The following is a 24257-nucleotide window of genomic DNA, read 5'->3' as shown; positions in this document are numbered from 1 at the left end:
CATCTACCGCTTATTCGATGTAACAAAAAAAATAGGCAGACTCCTGTAACGTCTTGATAGAACTCTATATAAACTATATGTATGTGTCATACTCGCTAGATGTATTGATTTTATGGTGCGAGGACGCACCGCAGCCAATTCGAACTTTATTGTTAAAACAATAAGTAAATTGAAAAAAAAACGAAACAAAAATATATAAAAATATATCCGAAATTAATCTGTATTATTAAAGATAATTGAATAAACTATAACATTCCCTTGAATCCTGTCTTTTGTTGTTCATCGAGGACTGCTAAGTTCTCATTGATCATCTTCTCAACGTTAACTGCGTTCAACTCCTCCTGGATTCTCATCTTGATAGGCGACTCAAGCGCGTCCATGATCTGATACCTAAGTATGTTTGGTAGGATGTTCACAGCTAATTCGACGACGTAGTCCAAAGTACCTGCACCGTTGCAACGCACTTGTATGTTTCCCAACTCTAATTGAATATCCTCCAGCACCGGTGTATTCCTCGTGTCCATGGTTTGACTGAGCTCCACTTGCACCTGAACAAGAACAAGAAAATAGCATTTCAGGCACGACCAAAAATTCATTCAACTTTATTCAAGTATATTTCGGTCACGACTTCGTCGAACTAAACCCAATATTCCATGCGAGACACATGGATTATCCCCAACATACAAATAATATTATGATGTTGGATTAAAGCAGCAACTGTTTGAATAATTTCAGAGCTCTTAATTGCCTGTCGTGGATGCCTAGGATGGATACTTGGGATTAATCTTGGGATATTTTTTTTCTCTGTTTGCCCGCTTTTATTTTTCTCCCTTTATTTGACCAACCACCATTAGCCGTCGTAAATTAATTGACTGATTTCGGTTCAGATTTAAGAGCAATATAAATGCCATGTTAAGAGATTTCGGGGTATTTATTAAAGCCGCTCCATCCCATGCCACTTACATCCTACACACAGGATCTACGTCCCCTTTTATTTCGTCTCGAAGAAAACTCATTTAAATATCATAAATATACGAGGTCTTCTCTCAGCTTATCTAATTCCCGTTTTTATTTCTAATTGATAAAAGTAAACGAACCCCGTTATTGTAAGTATATAAAATGGAAAGTATCAGTTATCAATTTAGAATTACTGAGTGAAATCCATTTTTTAATTAAAAAAAAATAACAAACATACTATACTATATTTGAAAAAAAAAAAACAGATTCTTATAATGATTATGGAACGAAAATTTGTATTAATTTAAAAAACAGGAGATGTTTAACTTGTAAATAACGCTGTTGTTTTTATTTGGCGCTTGTATCCGATTTTTTTTTGTGAATATAGAATTATGAATTGATTGCGTTTTGAGATGCTTCATTAAAATGCAGGAATTCTGCGGAACTTCCTGGAGCGGCAAATTGCAGGGAACTGCCCCCGGCCATAACAGCCCACATGCGAGAGGACTTTCTTTTTCAACTTTCCACACAAATTATTTTAAAATTCCCTTCCAACAAAAAGAACAAGAGAGAAGATGGAAAAAAAAGGAGACGTGCTCAGTTTCAATTTTACGCCTGTCCTTTTATTGGCAACCTTTTTTTGGCCCACAGAATCTCTTTAAAATGAACTATATAGTTACAATCCACTGTTCCGATATCTGTTGTTTCTATAGTTGGAAATTATTCTTAAGATTGGTATGAAGAACAAAAATAAATGATTTTAACATGAAATCAATTAAATATAATTGCATAAATTAATAATAATTTTCATAATTAAAATAACTTATGACTTTGCGCGCAATCCGGTAGATGGCGCTACCAATAATATCACCTAGAAGAGTCGTTGATCTCGCGTATAATTTGAAAGTTTTCGTTTAGTTTACATTTTATTTATTTTAAATTATGCATTCCAAGTTTCATCATATTACGCGAACCGTTTTTAATGAATTCTTGCTGTTATTTAAAACAAACTACCTTTCGTTAATTCTCATAAACTACGATTTACCTGCGAATTAAAACTAAGATTTAGTTGTTGGTCGTAAAATACCAAAAGTTAAACTAAGCCTATTACATGGATGGGTTTTATCAAAGTAATTTAACGTTTTGTTACAAGAAACTATTTGAGTAAGAAATCTTAAAACTACACATAATAAATTTTAGATATTTTAATACTGTCCTATGTATGTATGTTTTAATGTTAGAAAGCGTCAGGAAGTTAATAAAAGAGTAATGATTGTGTAATCTAATGTTTCGCGTCAAGAATGCGTAGGTAATAGGATGGGTGGCATTACCTTTATATATTCAACAGTAAAGGCGACGGTTCCGGCGCGAGCTAACATTCCAGCCCCTAAGGAAACCTCCCAATTGCTCGTGCCCTCCACTCGTTGTGTTCCAATGTCTAGGTTAGCATGGACCGTGTTGTTGCTGATACTGAAGATGATGTCGCCGATGCGATGGAACGAGGATATGCCTGTCACCCAGGTATGGCTCATCTCCACTCCTATTATTCCAATGGTATGATTGTAGTCCTTCACCTTGTAAGGATCGTATCCCATACCGCGGACCTTCTTTCTCATCTCAGAGATGATTTGGTCGAACGGTGAGATGGAGTTAGGGAATTTCTGAGGGAACTGCTGCAGCTGTTCGTTGATATCCTTTCGGAGATTCGTGTTAACCTGGGCTAGGATAAACGGTTTGATGGAGTCAAAAATGAACGTGCCCATAGAGTTCAAGAGCCCTTGGAACATATTGGCTACAACGCCAAGACCTTCAAAATTCATATCGATATTCTTGAAAGTTATATCCATTTTCATCTCCTGCGCTTCCAGTTGCCCTACTCGATTCACTTCCAATCTGGATATACCTTGCACGAAGACGTCTTTTAGCTTCACTGTGAATGGTCCAGCATACTTTGCCAACCAAGTGCCTAGTGTGTAGTTGCCATTGACTATGAGCTTCTCGATGGTCAGAGCCGCTTCCACCTGCATCTCGCCTAGGTTAATGTCGACGTGGTGGATACGGAACTGGGCCAGACCACGCAGCTGGACGTCTTTCATGTTCATTTTGCCCATTGCGAAAGAATGACTCAGCGGAGGAATTGGCATAGGATCAGGAATTGGAGCCCCGGGCAGTCCGACTGGATCCTCCTGCTTATAGTGCTCCAATATAACGAGCACATGCTCACTGATCTTTTTCTCCCCCTCAGCAATCAATTTTTGTTCATCTTTCGAATGCACTGCAACATAATATTTAATTAATAAACATCCTGAATTCCTTAATGACATCAATTTAAAGTTTGTTAGAATTAGGATTTTTATTTATTTCAGTTTATAAAAAAATAATTTCAAAATATAATCAAATTATGTTGAAAGAACTTATGTTCAACAAAATGAAATATGTAATTTGTTAATAAAAGTAATAAGTCGAAAATAACCCTTTGTTATGAACTCGCATTGCGAGTTTCTTTGTCGTGAATTGCAATTCTACAACGTGGGATGTCGACAATTATCCAATCTCAAGTAATTCACTCATGCCATCCAACAATTGATCAATCAATAATCGTGTGTGCATTGTGCAAGGTTGTCGCAAGTAAATTACTTCTTGGGATGGCTGAATTGGGAAGGAAGCGGAACAAGGGAGAGAGAGAGAGACATTAGTTTCGTGACAAGATAATATTTTAAAACTTACATTTCGTATCTTCAGCTGCACACGACGCAACCACCAGCGACACCACAACAAGCACAATTATTCCATTCATGTTGTCCATTAATTTGGGGAATTAAGACGCCTAGACAGGATGCTAAGCTCTCTCAGCACGCGGCCTTCTACGAAACAGTGTCAAAGTTCAAACTCGCATCTATAGATGTGGTCCTATGTGTGACGATTTATGATTGTATCAATAAGTAAATGGTACGAATTTCGTTGCACTCAATGTAACTGCATGAATTGACGATGTGAACCGATGTCTCCACGAATTGTTACTGATCTACAGGATCATTTTTACTGTCTCTGCATTTATTTTCTTCCTCACTGTTTTCACCAACCAACTGAGCTCAACCAAGACGTAAGAAACATTGCGCGTTGCCCTCTTGATCCCTGGGATACTCTTATCATTCTGGCTTTGGTGTACTACGCAAACACATGTTCATAGACCTTCGCTGCATTTACGACGGGACGGACCCATCGGCACACAAAATTATGAAATAATTACCACCCATAAAAATTTCTCGATAAAAGCAAAAATATGTTTACTTTTCTCCGTACAAACATCAATTTCTCGTTAACAGCTCAATTATCCTATACAGATGTTTCCTTACATTACCAATGTGTTTACCTAAAATGCAAAAAAAAACTTACAAAACAATGCTCTATGTTTCATTTTTGAAATTTTGTCTACTTTAACTATTGCAATAATAATAATTATTATTTTAAATTGAAATATCCAAAATTAATCTTTAATTATTTTGAACTTACCACATTTATCATATAATGAAATATAAATTATATCATTTGACTAATTGTATAATAATATAATATCATTAACTGAGCTGAAATTATTTGAATAATTGTTTATAAATATTTAATTTAAAATAATATTGCACAAATTGACAAAAAAAATGTAAATCTGAAATTCATTTTCTGAAAAAATATATTTTTTTATAAAAATCATAAAATTGAAAGTTCATAACGATGTGAATTTCATATTATTAAAACGCGTTTTCCACTTGGATTATGGAAGGACTTCACGGATCACATAATAATAATGAGAATTAACCCACTTGATATAAATTGAATTGCTTATTATAAGAAAAAAAAAGATCTGAAGAGATGCAAAAAAAAAGTATGTAGGTACTTTAGACTCTAAGCTTATTGATTTCCCTTTCCGCCGAAAAGTTGTGTACAGCTGTACTGTTTTATGCAGTTGTTTTATACATCGTTCCGAATGAGATTGCCTTCATTCATACGTACCGAACTAAAATCATTGAAATGTTCGCGTGTGCATGTTTCGTTTTATTTGCGTTTCCCCTCCGGTTTTTGTTTCTGTTTTCATGGGTTTTCGTGTATGTGTATTATTTGTTTTTGTCCCTATCTTTTTGCTTTTGAGGAACATTTGTTTTTATTTTGCAGGAACATTTGTTTTGCTGAAGGGAAAAGTTTTGATGCACTGCATCAATTACTTAACGCGAATCGAATTCGCACCATTCGCTGACAGCCAGTTACCAATGAGTTTAACCATGGTAAATAATTTAAGTTAAATGTTGCGAGAGTCGTGCACACGGTTTTCCGTCGATTTCCAAACACACAAAAGCAAACAAAAAAAAGTAAATAAATAAATCGGAGTTCAACGTAATCGATTTATATGTACGTCCTAATTGTTAAAATCGCTCGTGGCGTTAATTATAAGTAATATACATATAATATTTAAGCAGATTTTCGTAGCAAGTGCGCGAACTTCCTAATTATGATTCCGAATTGCTTTGTTTAATTAAAACTTTTGCTGCACTCGTTTCGAATATGATGCGGCAGTTAAATGGAAATCGATGCGCGTTTTGCTTGAAATTATTTCGAGAAAAAATAAGAAAGTCTAAAAATATAAAGAAAAGAAGGAAACAAAGAGAAATGAAATACAAATACAATGTGAAATAAGATGAGAAAAACAAAAACCATTCAAGGTGCGCTAAAGGAAATGCGGATGAACGTAACTTTTTCCTTATTCTTTCTTTCCTTACTTATTCTTTTTTTTTAAAGCGAAACTTAAATAACTTTATTGCCAGGCAATTTGTATAAATTGAGCCACTTAAATTAGTATTTGTGCACTTGACGTAATGCACGCATTTATTTCGACCCAATACAACCGATATTTTATTGAAATATATTTTTACAAAAGTTGCAAAGTAATATGTACTTTATTTAAAATACAATTTTAAAAAAAAGTGTAATGTTCAAACTTATTTTTACACAATTTATTTAAGTTGAAAAAACTGTCTTTACGTTTTATTGTGTAACTCAACAACCACAAATGTCAATTTTAACAGTGAATACTCTAATTAATTTAAAATATAAGGTTTTAATCATCTATCACCAAATATATTTTGCAAAAGTTGCAAAGTTCATGTTTTTAATCGATTTTTTTAAAAGTGTAATGTTAAAATGCATTTCTATACAATTTATTTATATTTGTTAATAAATAATTATAAAATACTCAAATTTTTCAAGAATATTTTAAACAAAATTTACAAAACAACTACACATGCTAATTGTTAGTGTAAATACTCTAATTATAGTTGTAAAATTGGTAGCAATTATCGTTTTTTCGTAAGAAGTTGTCAAAGTTGAAAAAACTGTCTTCACGTTTTACTGTATTAATGAACAACCACAAATGTTAAATATAATGTTTGAATTTATAGTAACAAATTTGTGAAAAATGTTTATGTATATAAAAAAAGAATAGTTATTATATTTATTGTAAAAGTATGAGGGTGTATCAAAGAATTAATCAATAGGTTAAAGTTTAAGTTTATTCACTTCACGGTTAATACATGTTTCCTATACAAACTCGAAACAAAAAAGTAGAAAAAAATAATATAATTACAATGCTCTTATTATTATTTTTATCTTTTTTTGTATATCGCCGCGCCGTTCCGGCCTAAATTTATCACATAAGATTTATTTTTAAGCCACTCACAGCATGCAGATCAATAGTGCTCTGCATTTCTAGCTCATTAATAATATTAATTAATTGGGGGGGACGGCTTTTCATTAAAAATTTTCTTCGCGCAAAGAAAAGAAATCTGTGTCGATTTTTTCCTGCACTATATATATATATTTTTATTTACTTATTTTCTCTCTCTCTCTCTCTCTCTTTGTCTCTCGCATGCAGCATGGATTATATAAGTTCCGTTCGTGACGATGCATGCGCAATATGTAAACGTTAAAATGATAGTTGTACTGGAGAAAAATAAAAATGAAGAAATGCACACATGTTCCTTCAATTTCAATGTTCGTTACATAACGCAATTAAAGGAGGTTTGGTCGGGTTGGCAAACATTCCGTTTGGAATAAGCTACCCGGTTATTGTGTCACGTGTCGATTTCGCAATGTGCGGACGTGCGTTTTCGGTCACCAGTATGTGTCCTTTTCGATTAACTTCCATTTTTATTGCTATTCTTATATTGAATTTATTTCGTATCTTTCTCATCGTAGTTGTCCTTGTTGCGTCTCTCAGAAATCCTTGTTACTCATTGTTGTTAACAAGCGGGTTAACGGTTTAATTGTTCGGTAACTAATTTCGTTTGTTAAGGTCTTGATTGTTATACCAACAACCTTCTTTATGTACTCAGTATCTATTAGTTAATAATATCACTAATATATTTCCATCCTACGCACATATTTTCCTCCAATTTACCTATTTTTTACTTTTGGTGAAAAGTTATTTTAGTCTAATTAAAATCCTTATTGAAAACATATTATGTTACACTTCTTGTTAAAATATTGTACTTTTTATATCTTTACTTTATTAAAAAATATTAATAAGAATGTACATTTTATTTCATGGTCAAATTAATACGAACTAAGTTTGTTCAATAATAGTAATTTATTGGTAATTTCGAATATACCATATTTATAATAATTATTTAATTGAAAACTTAAATATAATTATTATTTGAACTATTTTTTCTACTTTCAAGATCTTACCTTTTGTCATTTTTATGTTTAACAATTGTAATATTTATAAATATAGTTTTTTTTTTAATTTTTCCCTTGATTAATAAATTATTTACATAAATTGTCACTAATTATCAAAAGTCTGTAAAATAATTAATTAAAGTTGTAAATTTATAACTGATATTTCATCTAATTATATGTTAACTTTGCAATTATAATTTGTTTGTAATTAAAATATGTGATTGTTACATAATAATTAACTTAGTTTGAAGAACTAATATAATATATTCGGATAATTGGACCAGCCGCTTAGTCGGGACAAATATACTAGTCTCGATGTGTCCCAATTATGCAGAATCTACTGTATTTCATTTAACATCTCATACTTTGTCTTAGTTCTGGTTATTAAAAAAAAAGTTATTTCAAGGTCATATTTCCATAATGAATAGAAGTCTAGGGGTATCACGACTTCTATTCATTATGGAAATGTGATAATGGTTGTGATTTGTTACATTAGTTAATTATTTTCGTTTATATTATAACTGGGTTCTAGTATTGAACATTGTCTTGTGTAAATTAATAAGTGCAGATTTGTACAATACCTATGACAATGCAATACTAGTATGAAACTGAATGTGTGAAACAAAGCGACAATTGAAGGAACATTGTTGAAAGCTATGCTACGCTTGGTTGTAAATAAGAACCGTCGATATACTACTATAGTTGTAGTATAAAGAAGAAGGATGTTTAAGATGTGGTACGCTCGTGGTGTTTCTGCGTCGGATGAAAATAGATATGGCACGTGGTTCTCAGTCTATGGCTGGCTTGTCGTCAAGCCAGGGTCGGAATATGGGAAGGGTGGATGGGTAGTGGGTGCCCGCCTTGTAGGCAGGGGTGTCGTCGTCGGAAGACCGCAAGGGATAGGTTGCCATCATGATGGGTAACTGCAGTTTGACCTCCTTCTCGAAGCTCTTCGGTTCTATTATGAACTGCAATTAAACAAATTGATGTATTTTTGAGGGGGCAACGGCGGCGTCAGCGCCCACACCTCCTCCCGCACCGTGATTTACGCGCATAATTAAAAAGAAATGTGTACGGGGGGCGGCGGCGCCGTGATTTATAATTTTTGGAAATAAAAATCCGGAATTTATCGCGGCCGGCCGCACAAATGAAACGCTGTTTAATTAACATTTTTAGAGGGAACTTACGTATACATCATACTGGATTTTAATAAGATGACAACCTCTTAAATTCGTTGGGGGCAGCGGGGGCACGTATAGTTGCTCGTTGGTCCATTCGTCCCTTTCGCCGGGCCTGATCTTACCTCGGGTGAGGGATGCGAGCTCGCGCCTCTCCGACTGCACTACCTTGCCCTTAGCCATGTAGGTGATTGTCTCCGTAAGGGCGGCCCTGGTGCTCTTCACCGTCACTCTGCTACGATTATGCACACTAGCTGACACCCCTGGCGACATAAACAATGAGTTGAATGGATGAAGGGAGAAGACTTCTACTCACCTATACTTTCCCCCGGCACGTAACCACCCCTATCCAGCGTCACTTTACAGACGACAGGTCCCGATCCGACGCAGGCCACCCCAAACTTGTGCTCCACCTCGCACCTGAACGCTTGCTGATCGGAAACATTCTAAACTTTATATAAATATCAACAGGACAAGCTTACTGAACGACAACTTACCGCCAGTATCGATGGCTCCAAATTCAAATCGATCGGATTCATTACTATGAACACTTGCTGATTCTTATGAGTCAAACCATTAGGCTCTCTCAGAGCTGTTTTACAATAGTATTGCACCCATCCATGTTTTCCCAGGAACGTCGACGGTAATCCCAAAGGCAGTCCAAGCTTGAACGGAAAACTGTGAATTCCAGGTGACAACACCGAAGGACCCTGACCTAACACAAATAAATAAATATGTTGAAATCAGAATCAAAGCGAATTAAATTGGGAATTTGATATATAGTATTTAAAAATTGGAATCAAATTTTTTGGCATCGTTGAAAAAAAAATTCAAGCACATTCCTGAAACTGGATGGGGTGAAATTAATTAAATTCCTTATATTTTGTCACGGTTCCCCCAGTGATTATTAATTATCGGATAAACGAAATTGTATTTTACATAACTAAGCATTTCTATAAATGAAATATTTTATTATTTTTTTTGCAATATTATTACCGAAACCGAAAACCGAAATTAACCGGAAAATCGAATAGATTTATCTTTAACACTATGAACTAATTGTTACAACTAATGTATTTAAGTGCAAAAGTCATAAAAACAAAAAGCGGTTATGTTTTAATTGGCTTTGGCGTTTGGGAATTGTGTTACATCTCCTTGGATTTCCACAATAAACTTCTTGTATGTGTGTGCTTTTTTTTCTTGTTCTGAGCGTCGAAACTCTTCCATTTTTATCGCCTAATAAAAATGGCAGCGTAAAACATGTTGCATGAATTTCAATGTGAAATGATAAAAATGTAACAGAAAATAAACGCGTTATCCACACGTAGAACTCATAAGGAACGGAAAGGAAACTTTCAGGATTCCCCAACGCCGCTTCAACAACTTTCCTTGAATATCCTGAATTCATTTACTTTCTGCATTTGAATTGGATCTGTTTACTTTATTTATTGGAATATGAAAAATCAATAAAATTGTGATATAATTTATTAAAATATAAATTTTTACAAATTAAATAAATTTAAAATTATTTTTTCTTGCCTGAAATATTATTATAATTATTGTTGAATTTACAAACAAATAAAAAAAATATTGAAATTGCAATAATAATTAATATTTATTTTAACAATATTTATTATTGGCCTTCTGGTCTTTTGTCAATAGAGTATATAGTTACAAAAAGTATACAAAATATATCAGACAAAAGGATGGACAAAATGTAATTGAAAAATATTGTTTTGAATAGAAGATGAAATGTTTCGTCGATTACTTTAGGGATGATAAAATGAATTGGGAAATTAAAGTGAAAAATTTGTTATTAAAACTGCGGAAAAGTCATATATATATAGAAAGGAATGAAATGGATGTTTGCAAGGGTTTTTATTTTGTTTCTTTGCAGAGGGCAGAAATGAAACACCAGTGTGATGGTGTTAAGTTGAATGGGTTATGAAGTTGAAAAGGAAATGTGTTCCCGAGGAATGAAAGGAAGGAGAATTGGAAGGAGGAGGATGTGCTGTGTGTATAAAATATTTTGCGGGCATGAATGAATGGATGTGTTTTAGTTTTACCACATTTTCGGAAGTTAATAAGTAAAAGAAGGGAATGATGTAGGATCGCGGTGCGTGTCTACAGCCATCTGTTCACTTACCAGGTTCTCCTAGTAGCCGCATCCTGAAATCTATATAGTTCTCCCGGTCGTAGACTCGCTCCTGCCGTGGGGTGCGAACACGAACAACCCCTTCGCCAACCACATGGAAATGTAGACCTGCAAAAAGATGAAGAATGAAACAAAAAAAAAGAAGAAGAAGATGAAACGACCACAAGCGGTTTAAGTTAAAATCCGATAATTATTTAAGCGTCCAGTAGAGGGTTGAGGGTGGAAGCACCGTCGCCTTCCCTTTCCCTTCTATCTCTCTCTCTCTACCCAAAAGCCGCCCTTTAAATATCTGAAGGGAATTAAATTAAACTGACCTAATGTTTTTACTCATTAGTGTTGGACGAAGCGAAGGGAGGTCGCAAGAGCACTTTCAAAGGGCAATTAGAAAAAAAGTATGGTTAATTGCTTGAAATGTCTGGCCAAAAACTCGCATAGTTCCAATATTCCGTGTCAGCGTCAAGGTTTTAACAATAAGTTTCACTTTAAACATTACCGATTAAATAGACGCATCGATTTCCATTAGCCGCTGCCAATGGTAATATTTAATTAGTTTCCATTATGCACTAATCTCTGTACCGCATCAATACATTAATAGAGCATTAATATCGCTCCATCAAAAACCACAAAGTAAAAAGCCTAGAATCCTTTCAACTGTTTGTTCCAACAGGAATAATAAAAAAAACTATTATCATTTGCGTTCTTTTCCAATCCAGACGCGTTTTACTATTATTGTTATTACTGATTACTCCTCAATCGGCTTCCGCACGCAAGGAAATTTCCATCGCTATTTCAATGTTTCACAAAAAAAAAACATGAAATATAAATACAAAAAAAAAATATTTTGAACATAATTCATTTAATAAAATCATCGTTTCCCAAATCCACAGCATCTTAATTTTATTGCCCTTTGTATTATTATTATTATACAATAATTAGGTAATTAATTATATAAGAAAATGCTATATAATAATAACAAGTAACCGCAAATATCTACGAATTTGTTTTTGTCCTATTCAGAATATTTTGAATGAGTTATAAAACTTCTAACTTATTCACTTATCTAATTAAATAATATTATAATATGCTTTTATATGTTATAAACTGGTGATTGTTACAATAACAAACGACAAACTTTTTTTGTTTGTCGTAAATTAGTAAAGCGTTTATCTCTCATTGGATAATTAATCCACTTAATCCTAATTATGTATAGTAATTATGAATATTCCAAGTTTATTTTTAGAATTATTGCTTTATTTAATGAAAGATTAAATGATTATGAACTGGAAAAATATTTTTTTTATATAATTATGAAAACTAAACTTTGTTTTTTTTTAAATTTTGATTATAATCAATATCTAATAAGTAATTATAGAATTTATTGTTCTTTTTCAATGATCGAATAAATCAATTTCTAATTCATACTAATTTTGATTTTTTTTCCTAAATATTTCAAGTAATTAGAAAATGTGTTTTAATAAAATTACTAAAAATAAACTTGTAATTTTTATTCATTTTAATTATATTTAAAATATTAACTTTTAGTTTTAAATCTACTCCAAATATACTTAAGCAAATTTGTTATTCAGAAAAATAAAAGACCAAAACATTTTTTCTTTTGTATTTTCATTGGTAAATAGAAACTATGAAAAAATATGCGTTTTTTTAGATGTAAAAATTAATGGTCACGTTAATAATATGGAGTGATTTGAAAAATTTTTAGAAAATATGTAAAATCTGCACTTAATGATGGAGTTGAGTTGGGTGGTTGTAAAATATATATAAATAAAAAAAAAACTATTGGAATGAATACGAATGTGAATAAAAAAATCTGGAGAAAAAGAAATATAAAAAAATGGGAGATCCGATGATAAGAACGGGGACAGAAAATTAGTTCAATATTCAACAGTTCCTCCAGAGACATTATTAAAATCAAAAGGAAAAGAAGATTAATATTTATAAGGAGTCATCTCGGAGGCAAAAGGAAATATCTTGATTTTATATACAAATTCTATTTTATTCAGAAAAACATCGTCCTTCGTATTTCGTGCGCTCCTATATCGACGTCTGTCCCGCTCCTTGCCGCGAACTTGTTTCTTTTAAAAACCATTAAAAAAAATATATATACTGAACCGAACGTTCGCCCGTTTTAAATGAAAAGTGATAAAATAATAAATCTCCTAGTGGCGGGCGTCCCTTTCACATACCCAACCAACCCCCGAACAACCACCCTTCCGCACATTGATGCCGCCTTCAGTCCTTCGACATAGTTCCTTCGCCTCTCCTCTACGCTCCTTCTTACTTCCTCCTTTTTTTTTGGAAGCTGCAAAATAAATCTCTTTGTCTTCCTTTATGCATCGTACAGCCCGAATACAAATAAGATCATGTGGAAAAATTAACTTCCATCCCTCGTCGCGAATTATGTAACGCGAACCGAACAGCGTTTCAATTATCAGCCGCCACCCCCGTCGATGATCACCGCCAAATTTTCTCCACAATACGAGATCCGTACCACACCGCACGGAGCATATCTAATCAGGAACCGCTAATTTGCATCCGTCGAACTTCCGGCAACGTGTATTTATTCTGGTGCAGACTTCCCTTTAATCAACATTCAAAAAGTAATAATCTTTCTATTCCGCATCCGCATCTGAGTTAAGTTATGTTTGCAAACTGCCTCACTCTGACTGTGGCTCTTAGCGGATTCAGTTGGATGCTCGAAGGCTCCAACTTTCCTCTGAGCACATAACTAATGTAAGTTTTGAGTCAACTAAAAATCCCGTCCGCTGTTTCAATATTATGCGATGATGAGTTTAATTACACGACTCAACAATTGCTTTTAACCTCCCTGTGATATATTATACACCATAAATACATAAATTACACTTTCAGTTTATTGTTGGAACTTGAAACATATTATTAAAATTAACACAATTTTATTTATAATAAGCTTGCTAATTTGCAACAGTCATGTATGAAAAGGCAACTTTTCTCAGATTACATTTGTTCCCGGGAAACGGGAATTTTAAAATAAAATCACATTTCGTTATACGGCCAAAAAGCGTAAAGCGAGGTATGGGTGTACTTGAAAAATAACAATTAGAATTCTTACATAATGTAAGAAAGATAAGTTTTTTTATTATATTTATATGATTACCTAAAGTGAAATAGCACTTCGTGATTGCCTCTTAGAACTTTCCAACTTATTGTGATAAACACAATGTTATTAGTTACAATAGGCACGCAAACTTCAAACAAACATGTTCCACTTTAACACATTAACACCTGAAGAAAGTATTTTAATAATCCATTTACAAATATGTCATCATAACAATCCGGTCACGCAAAGTAAGCTTCGTAGCTAAGTGATGTTCAAATGCCATTTAAAAAAAAACAGCTTCTTTCAATAAACCAGATTTTGGACAATTTCACTAAAAATATTCTTGAAATAAAAATAAAGTAATTTATTGTAAAAAATATTTTGTAAATTTTTATATAAAGCATCAAAAAGTGATAATAAATAAATGTAAATAAGAAAAAAAAAATATGTAAGCATCAAACTTGGTATAATATTGATAATGTGTTACGTAAATTTGAAATTCCTGTCTGTCACTTTGCGAAATATATATTTTCTTTACAAAGTATACGAGGAGGAACAATTTTACGAAGAGAATCTAGGGTTTATATAAAATTCTTTCATCTAAAGTTTTGTTATTAAAATGTGTTCCGGCTTGAAGAAGTGGCAGAGAGATGTCGCGTCAATAAACGTCCGGAGTCAAAAATTGGGGCCCATTTATTATGAGCGTCGCGACGCACTCTCTCTCTGTGTTAGTGTGTTAGTATGTGTTTGTGCGTGTCTGTATGTGAGCGTAGCCTTTTGCCTCTCTAAAACATATTAAAGCAAAAAAAAAGGAGAAGAAGAAGGAAAAGAAACAACATCGAGAGGAAGAAGAATTGACTGAGGGAGCGGCTGAGGGAGGAAGGAAGAAAACAAACCGCTCCCAGGAATGTACACACCAGAAATTGAATTTGGCGCTTGTAAAAAAATTAATTAAAAAAATATATATTAGTTAAATTTAAATTTAAAAAAGTTGCCGTTGACAGGCGCGTATTTATCTTATGTTGTGTACTCCAACCGCGGTTCTTCCTCCTTCAAGTCCTTATTATTTTCTTCTTCTTCTTATTATTATCCTTCGCATCTTTTTACGTTATTTTATTTCTATTCCTTATACTTCTGTGCTGCTCCTGGCATCGTCTCGTCCGTGTTCCGGCCGGGCTCCACGTTCTTCGTTTTTTTTGTTGTTTCCTCCACAGCAGTGGAAACGCTGCGGTTTTACTGTTATTATTAGCGTTCGCAAGGTCTCGAGACCTATTCAGGTAATTTAAGGCAACATCTCATTTTATCTTACGTTCTAAAACTTAATAAAACTTGTAAACACTAACGTAACAGTCGGGTTTTTATTTCTCCCCAGCCGTTCGGTCCAAGAGATGGAAACAGAAGCTGAAGGAGAAAATATGCAGAAGGATATCCCCTTACGTCCTTCTGGCTCTTGCAGGATCATTGCAACTGCATCCACGATTTCCAAATGTGCATGCATTCTTTACCACGTCATTGCGTGTTTATTGTTTCCTGTGGTTTACATCAGAAGTTTCAGTATTACGTACAAAATTACATATATAGGTAACACAATTAATTTAACATATGATTTTCTAATGTAGAAATCCAATTTCTTAAGACAATTTATAAATAAGAACAAAATATGTTTTAAGTATATTTCAAAGTTTATATATACAAAGTTTATTTATGAGTATTATTTTAAATACAAAATTACATACGTAAAACAAAGCCCTTATAAGCATGTAGAAGTAATGTAGTGTAGCTAAGAAATTTGGTTAAAAATGTTGTTTTACGAATTATTGTTTTAGGAAACAATTATTAAAACGAACGTAAAAAAAATATTGACAATATTGTCATGTGTTACAAACAGATGTTTTGAAGTAGTTAAATATTAATCCGTTTTGAATCGTTTTAATTTGGAAGGGTACTTATAAATTGAATTGATGTGTCAATTTAATTGACAAACTGAAAGTGTTTTAATTTCGGCGGTGCGTTGAAATATTGGGAGTACAGTGATGAAATGCAATCGAACATGTATCGATGGCATCCCGACAATGCGAAACCGCATCAATCAATCTATTAGTATGATTAGCACGTTTATAAATAGCGATTGTATTTATTTGATAGTGTTCAGGCGCTATGGAGACCACATAATTGCGGTTTAAGTCCCACATTGTCGACATTCATTAATAACATGAACATTATGAGTTTTCGACAGCGCGTAGTGCGAAGCGACGTAAATTATTAATAATTAAATTACACCTTCAATCATTTCTCATTAGCTGAATAACGTGTAAATTCAACATCCTTTCATCTCTCTTGCATTCACAATTATTTCAAAAAATATACCTTACTTGTCCTAATATAAGACGCACCCCAATTTTAAGTTAGTTTTTATACAAAAAAAAAGTGCATCTTATAGTCCGAATAATAAGCACTTATATAAGGTGCATCCCAATTCTAAGTTATTTTTTATACTAAGAATTGTTGCATTCACAATTATTTTAAAAAATATACCATACTTGTCCTAATACCAAAAATTATGCTTTTGATGGTCCGAATATTATTATATAAAATATATACCTTAATTATTATTAAAATGAAAATAATTGAAGACACTAAAAAATATTGGTAGTTTTCATACTTTACAATTTTTTTTTATAAATATTTTTTTTTAAATATATTTTAATGTTGACTTTAAATTGATTTTATTCAATACTAAATATTTATCTTTACTTAGAAAAGTTTTCTTTTTAATTTCATGAAATATTATATAAATTTTCATGTATTTTTGTGGAAAATAATTCATTAATAATAATTTATTTGGTGCCTAATTTGTAGCATTCTTGGATATCTACTAGTACGCATAAAATTGGACTTAAAAACGTAACAAACGTTCAAATTGTATTACTACTACACTATAGACACAACATTATAGAGTTTAATTAAAACTAAAAATAAAGACTAATGATTTATTTACATTTGAGAATACTAAGTAAGTCAATTTAGTTTTTGAATACTTAGTTCACGTTTACTAGACACCATAACACAAATATAGAAGGTAGGTCAAGAAGAATTTACCAAGGTAAATTGTATTATACTTATAGCCTTACTTTGTTCAGTCTTCTCAGCTACAAAAATTGATGTTTCAAGGACATCAAAATATTTGCGTACATTGAAGTTAGTTTTTATATATTTACAGAAATAAATACATTTATTCAATAAAGACCAAACTCTACAATGTTTATCCAAGGAAGTAATGAAAAATAACCAGATATAAATTGTTTCTGCGTTTTGTGAAGAAAAAGTGTGTGTATTTAAAGTGCTATTAAAGTAATTCGAGCAGACGGATTTTTTGGGTGTCTGGCAATTCGTGATTGGAATTTTCCCTTAGTCCGGATGGTTTCGATAAGATCTTCGCGAAGTGGAAGGACTCCGTCCTTGTTGAACATTTAATGGCAAACGGTAGAACATTAAGTCTTGCACTCGTGCAGGGTCCGATATTTTTGCGCCATAATATGTCCCCGGCGGTTTCAGAGCCGCAGCCATAACGTTAGCCTGTATTCAAGTTGCGACTTCCTAAAGTTACCTACTAATGGACGAGCCCAGAACTCCACATTCTAAATAAACAATAACGCTGATCGCGAAAACAGACATATGTGTATTGTAGCAAATCCGGACCATATGATGATTTTGAGTTGGACTAGTTCGCATGGGTCATATGAGGTGAACTATGGGTATGGGTGGTTTGTGCAGCGGTACGAAGGGTTGAGGGGATGGTATGAGACAACAGAGAGCGTCGCGACGCGGCTCGGCTTACTCGTATTGATTTTTCCGCTTTATTTCCATATTTCAGAAGATGTGTCATATATTTTAAAAGCCTCTTAAAAATGCACATTTTCATTTCAATTACCCCGGGTTATTTGAACTTATTACACTTATTTAGAACCGCATATAAAACGTCGAACTCAAAGAGATAGATGGCATCCCACAATTTTAGAGATTCCGCGCACTCTGTACACATACACTTCCATACATTCACATACAAACTTACACACATACATACGCACACATGGCCTCTCCAATTCCGCACATATTTTCCCCCGCTTTTTTCCACTTCCATCCCTTCTTTTTACATATTTTTTTTTGGTAAATCAGTTAAAAAATATTCCGGGATGAAAGAGAAATGCATAAATTATATGTGTATGTGCCGGTGTATGTTTGAGGATCCTTTGAATTCTACCCCCATATACGTTGAACGCATTTATTTTGGTGGCCAAAACCAAAAAGTTGCTAAATTTTAATTACTACAAAATAAAACATATACAAAAATAAATAAATAAAAAGTCGTTACTCAATTAAACTTATTAAAAGATTTAAATTTAAAGTATGCAAAAAAAACGTATACATTCGTTGAATAATATGATTTTTTTTAAGGTACATAAATGTTCGTTTTAATTTATTTTTATTTAAACCGTGTAAAAGCAACAACGTGTAAAAAAAATATCGTGTAAAATGAGGGATAGGTTATTTTCAACATTTATTTTTTTTAAATATTGTAAAAACGAAAACGTGTAAAGAAAGGACAGTCTAAAACGAGGGAAACGAACAACTTTGAGTAATGAAAAAAACATTAAAATAACATTCCCCAATTATTCAATTACATTATAATAAATAAATAAAAATAAACCAATATGCTTTTCAAATATTTATGTAAAACTATATTTAAATAAAACAACTCATACACAACTTAATTCCAGTACATAATTTATATGAATGAAATTTAGATTGCGGTTTTATTACAATTATGTTAGCATTTAAATCAAACTAAATTTCAAAGGGGATTCAAAACGTTTGATCTTTTGCGTTTATTAGGCTGCCATACAGTCCAGCACATTTATATACGAATCAAATATATCAACATATTCCATGGACAACGTTTTAGTTAAACTTATTCAATTATTTCTATTTTTTATTACTTTATTATTGATGATATAAATTTATAGATTATAAATTTATATAAGCTTTTTCAAATCTTGTTTTATATACTAATATTACATATGGAATTTTGGATAATTGGGCCAAATATACTAGTCCAAATAGTTGTTTTCTTGTAGTAATTAAAGATCACGTTTGATTAATTATGGTTCATTTAGTATATTTTTCTTGTGCTGCTGTTTCTGAGTAGTTTGTTGCCGAAGATTCTTATAATACATAAGGCGATGGACTTTTCTCCACTCTTCAGTGTTTTAATCCGATTCCGGAGCCCATAACAACACGGTCTCGTAAACTTCACTTAAAAGTACTTACGTCATGTTCCCCTTGGCATGAATTTATACCCGTAAACTTGTCAACCTATATTAGGGGCTGTACTAATGACAATATCTAAAACAAATAATCAATAAAGCCGCAACCACTAACATCCCTTATTACATCTAAATACACCCCTCACTTTCACATTCTTTAAAAGAAAAAAACTTTAAAGTAAATTGCAAAAAAATGAAAGCAGAATCTTTAATTTAATTTTAATTTAAAATTGTCTACTAAATGTATACATTTTATACCTTGTATCAATTTCACAATATCAATTACATAAACATTATTGTCAACTACAATATCGACAAAAAAATCACTTAGTTATCTTACTTTTTCTCGTTATGCAATTTATTTGCGCGAACAAACATTTTTCGCGCTCCAATTAATAAAATTTTCGGGCATTATTCTCTATATATATATTGTCCCCCTCTTGCATCCTGATGGTTGACAGGTATTATTGGTTTATAAATTTATTCATCACGGACGCGCACAAAGATGTTAATAATGGTGGAATGCTAGGGGGAGCGATAAAAGCGGAAATTTACATCCGCCTGGTTTTTATTTATTCTGTTCTTGTGAACTTTGTTTAATTTCCTTCTCTATTTTTTATATAACTTTTTTTTTTTGGTGCACAACCCTTCATTTGGTCCCACTTGTTTTAGGGGTTTTATTGAAAACAAAATTTAGTCCGAAAGTATGGATTTCCTTAGATCAATAATTTATAAATCTTTCTTTTATTTATTTTGTTTTTTTTTTCTGAATTTTCAAATTTTTATTTTATATTTCATTTTGCACCTTTCATTTGTACCAATTATTTGTACCTTTTGATTTCAACATAAAATTGTCCGAAATTATAAAAATTCTTTGCATTAATAATCTATTACAGCCACAAAACTTAGAGGAAAGTAAGTGATGTTTGTTGTCATTTATATAATTTAATTTACTGAAAAATTTACTTTCTTCTTTCTTAACTTTCATATCTTTTGTAGTCTGTTTTGATTTTTTTTGCTGCATACTTAATTCTTTATATATAATGAATAATCTATTACATCTATGAATCTAGTAGCAAAGTAAATGATGCTTGTTGTTATTGATATAGTCTAGGTTTTGAGACAGGAATTATTTTATTTATTTCGTTCATGTGAAGTTTCTTTATTTTTTTTTTGTAAAATCTACTATCAAATAAAAATATTATTTTTATTAAAGTCAAAAAACATATAAAGTTGGTCTTAGAAAATGGATTGGTTTGGATCAATAATCTATTACGGCGATGAATCTTGTAAGCAAAGAAAGCAGCGATGCCTGTTGTTATTCATATAATCTAGGTTCCGAGGAATGACACCGGCAGTTGTAAAGGAATTCCACAAAGCGCGTTTTACCTGTACTACCAAAAACTTATTAAATTGCGTATGGATTTTTCTTTCTTTCCGACGAGACACGTCGCGAATCCATATATAATTTAATATACAAATACTTGCAAACGCTGGGACGTCTGTGTTATCCAACATCTCCACGCAGTGTGCATGTGTATGCAGCAACAGATACATACATGCATGCAGAATGTTCAATTAAGCTAGAGCCTTTTATACGAACCTTCAGGTAGGTTAGAAAGGTTCATGCACAATTTGCGCGATTTCAAAGAGCGGGAACACAATCAATGTCGATCGTGTTAAATGAGTTGCACTTGTATTGAAATTGAACGATTAAAGGTGTTTCCTTTGAATCCTGCGGTCGATTTAGCGTAGGTTGTCTCCGGCGTGGGAAGCTATTTCGCAACACGGAGCGCCAAAGCCGTTCCGGATGTAGGGGTTGGTGGCACACAACCCCCCAATTGTGAAATTAGCAAATTCAATTGGGATCCCTCCTAAATGGCTGCACGCGAAGATTTCAGATGGAAGCGTGAAAGTGCAGCAGGCAGAAGCAGCATAATCGTCCATTGCTCGCTCTCTCGGTGACGTAACGCGACGGTTTCGTAATTCGCTTTATTGCTAATACCATCGTTCGAAGTTACATAAAGCAAAGGCGTGTGTGTGTGTTGTTTTATTTTTTTATTCTATTCTTTTCTCTTTTTTACTTGTGGAATGTTCTGTTCCATTGTGGGAAGAGGCAGGAGCGCGCCTCGGAGTTGAATTTTTTAAAAGTGTAATTCAATTCGGGATGGAAATGGTTTCATAGTGTGTACATAGAGTTGTGCCCGGTTTTGTTGTATCACTGGGGACGGCGCAAAGAAGGCCAGAGGCGAAGAATATGATGGGCTCATCTAATATTCTTACCGAGTGCGGGTGTGTCATCCTGCAGTTCGATGAGTACGCGGCCAGACAGGAACTGGCCCGGGAAGTACAGCAGGGACGTATTGTCGAACAGGATTAAGAACTTCAATAACTTCCTAGGCATCTTCTTCTTTTGTTATTTGTTTTTTTTTAATTCGGTGGTCTGCTGCTGCTTCTTCTGTTGTTGTTTATTGTATTATTACTACCGCATTACCGCACTTACACCGTCGTATCGGTTGGTAGGTAGGTAGGTAAGGTAAGGTATGGCTCTTGGTATGACTCTCGCACCGTTACTAACCGTCGTCGACTTACCTGGTCCGGACGACCGTATACAGCCACGGTCGCGGTTTCACTTTCCCTCTCCTTGTCCCACCGACCCGCTCCACACCTCCTCTATGCCCATACCTGAGTCCGCTTCTCGGAATACCAATGCCATGCATAATTTCATAACATTTTTTGGTCCGTACCTCGACGCTCGGTAAACAAATAACTTACCATTTACATTCATCCTCTTCTGTTCTACAAACCATCATCTACAACGCAGATCTTTAAGACTTCCAAAACAGGTGGATTTTCTCATAAACTTCCTGAATAGAATAATATTATCTTAAAGTGTATTCACTCCTAAATGTAACTTCATTAATATTCGCATTTTGACAATCTACTTATATAATTAATAATATTATTAATATTATTGAAATAAAAAATAATTTAAAAATATGATTTATTTATTGATCTAAAATTCTGTCCATTTAATAATATAAAACGTCTAATTTTGTATTTAACACCAAGCCAACAACGCGCGTTTTTTTAAATTACGTTTAGAATTTCCTGTATACAATTTTAATGTAAAAAATACACTGAAAACGCATAAAAAAGTACATAAAACGTTTCTAATTAAAAGAAAATATTTTGTTCACTAGAATCTCATTCTATATTAAGATATATGTTTTTTTTTGTTGAAACAATCATTTGACGGTTGCAATAGGTATACATGAAATGTGGGTAGGTTTAGTGTTAAATACATTTATTTTTGTATAAAAAAGTTAATTAATTTTAAAAAAATGTAGGATAATATTTTGTTCCAATTCGTAAATTAAAATGTCTTAGAAGTCATGCTACATGAATGATATAAAATTATTTTTTAAGGCCAACGTTCTTTTAAAGTTTGCCAAGTGAATAAGAATGAATTTGTAAATGAGCAGAAACCGCATAATTTTCTATACAGTTTTAAGCCGCTCCTCCTTGTCATATATACGTTAAGGTTACAAATATGTACATCAATTTAGAACATAGTTAGAACTAAAAAATCAATTTGAACTTTGTGTACAAATATTTCTGTTATTTTTTTTACATTTAATACAAATTGTTTAAATTATAATATAATTATGTAATTTTTTAAATGCATTCTGATTAATTTATTGTTTTTGTTAATTTTTTTTAATAAATATTATTAATTTAATTGTTACTTTAATCATAATCTTTTACTAATATAAGTATTGACATATTATAGCTAATTTGGAAAAGTAATAAAAAGTGAAGCCAGAATAATATTTTCTGTATCAATTACAAAACGTAAAGGGAAGAAGTGAATATCGGAAGGAATACTGTAAACTTCAAATTGAATATATGCAAATATTATTGTGGTACACTTTTCGATCATAGCGGAACTCAAAATTGTATTTATTTATATATCACAGTTTTAATTGCAAATAATAAGAAAAAGAAGAAATCCTTGAAAATGCAATTTTGTTGAAATTTTAGTTGATATCATCGTAATTATAGCGAAAGTATAAATGAATCGTTTCTTTTACCTTGAAATTAATAACCGTGTCTGGAAAGTTTTTTCGTGTTTGTTTTAGAAATATCGATGCATGTAGGTGAGCACGTTTTAACCTTTAAGTAAAAAAAATATATTTTTGTAATTAAAAAAAATGTATATAAAAAATTTCGCTATATAAGACGCATATGTATATTAGAGATATCTGTATAAGACGCATATGTATATATGCACTTGTATGTTATAAGTATCTGTATATAAGAAACGTCTGTCTATAAATTATATATATTGACATTAGTAAAATGCACAAATAATAATTCGGATTATAAGACCCACCTGTATTTTTTTTAAGCAAGATATTTTCTTTACACGTTTTCGTTTTTACACGGTTAAAAAAAAATGAATGACCCATTCCTTGTTTTACACGGTACTTTTTAGACGTTTTCGCTTTTACACGGTTTAAAAAATTAAAAAATAAATGTTTAAAATAATCTATCCCTCGTTTTACACGGTACTTTCTTTTTCACGGTTTAAAAATAAATGTTTTTGCATACTTTTCTATTTACACGATTTTACATTAAAAATGTTACAATTTCGAATTACACATTTTTCTCAGAAAACTATCTACCGTGTAAATGGGTGTACTAAAGATGTAAGTGCTTTGAAAAAAAAAAAGTTCTTTTTTCTATATGTAAAAAGAATAAAATGTTTAGAAACGCTGAACTAGAGGTTGCTCAGATGGAATAACAAAACTTCGTAA

General features: G+C 32.5%; 2 protein-coding genes across 3 annotated transcripts; both read right to left on the bottom strand.

The window, feature by feature from the left end:
- Positions 1–202: 202 nt before the first annotated feature.
- On the bottom strand, positions 203–4281 carry LOC108559793. The gene is made up of 3 exons (XM_017917146.1): positions 3685–4281; positions 2289–3232; positions 203–548 (listed from the first exon to the last, which is right to left on the bottom strand). Exons 1-3 carry the CDS (start codon positions 3761–3763, stop codon positions 246–248), a joined length of 1326 nt encoding a protein of 441 aa, XP_017772635.1. The 5' UTR covers positions 3764–4281; the 3' UTR covers positions 203–245.
- A 3611-nt stretch (positions 4282–7892) lies between these two features.
- Positions 7893–22336, bottom strand: LOC108559791 (arrestin domain-containing protein 4). 2 transcript variants are annotated; one of them, XM_017917144.1, is made up of 6 exons: positions 21721–22336; positions 11008–11124; positions 9359–9576; positions 9178–9307; positions 8871–9124; positions 7893–8651 (listed from the first exon to the last, which is right to left on the bottom strand). In XM_017917144.1, the coding sequence occupies exons 1-6, from the start codon at positions 21839–21841 to the stop codon at positions 8472–8474; spliced, it is 1020 nt and encodes a 339-aa protein (XP_017772633.1). In that variant the 5' UTR covers positions 21842–22336; the 3' UTR covers positions 7893–8471. The 2 variants fall into 2 exon arrangements, with proteins under 2 accessions (XP_017772633.1, XP_017772634.1); XM_017917145.1 differs by having other exon boundaries at positions 9178–9292.
- Between the last annotated feature and the right edge of the window lie 1921 nt (positions 22337–24257).

Source organism: Nicrophorus vespilloides, unplaced genomic scaffold (assembly GCF_001412225.1).
Source record: "Nicrophorus vespilloides isolate i.1.1-1 unplaced genomic scaffold, Nicve_v1.0, whole genome shotgun sequence".
NCBI classification, from domain to species: domain Eukaryota; kingdom Metazoa; phylum Arthropoda; class Insecta; order Coleoptera; family Silphidae; genus Nicrophorus; species Nicrophorus vespilloides.
Note: the sequence above shows the minus strand (reverse complement) of the source record. Positions and strands in the feature narration are given on the sequence as shown.

What these genes read in the sequence shown, in the direction of transcription:
- LOC108559793 (XM_017917146.1), bottom strand. Translation starts at nt 3,763, where the DNA reads ATGGACAACATGAATGGAATAATTGTGCTTGTTGTGGTGTCGCTGGTG. An exon ending in TGCAGCTGAAGATACGAAAT is followed by an intron (nt 3,233 to 3,684) that starts GTAAGTTTTAAA and finishes ATTATGTTGCAG; the next exon opens with TGCATTCGAAAGATGAACAA. An exon ending in TTACTGTTGAATATATAAAG is followed by an intron (nt 549 to 2,288) that starts GTAATGCCACCC and finishes GTTCTTGTTCAG; the next exon opens with GTGCAAGTGGAGCTCAGTCA.
- LOC108559791 (XM_017917144.1), bottom strand. Translation starts at nt 21,841, where the DNA reads ATGCCTAGGAAGTTATTGAAGTTCTTAATCCTGTTCGACAATACGTCC. An exon ending in GGATGACACACCCGCACTCG is followed by an intron (nt 11,125 to 21,720) that starts GTAAGAATATTA and finishes ATCTTTTTGCAG; the next exon opens with GTCTACATTTCCATGTGGTT. An exon ending in AAATCCAGTATGATGTATAC is followed by an intron (nt 8,652 to 8,870) that starts GTAAGTTCCCTC and finishes GTTTAATTGCAG; the next exon opens with TTCATAATAGAACCGAAGAG.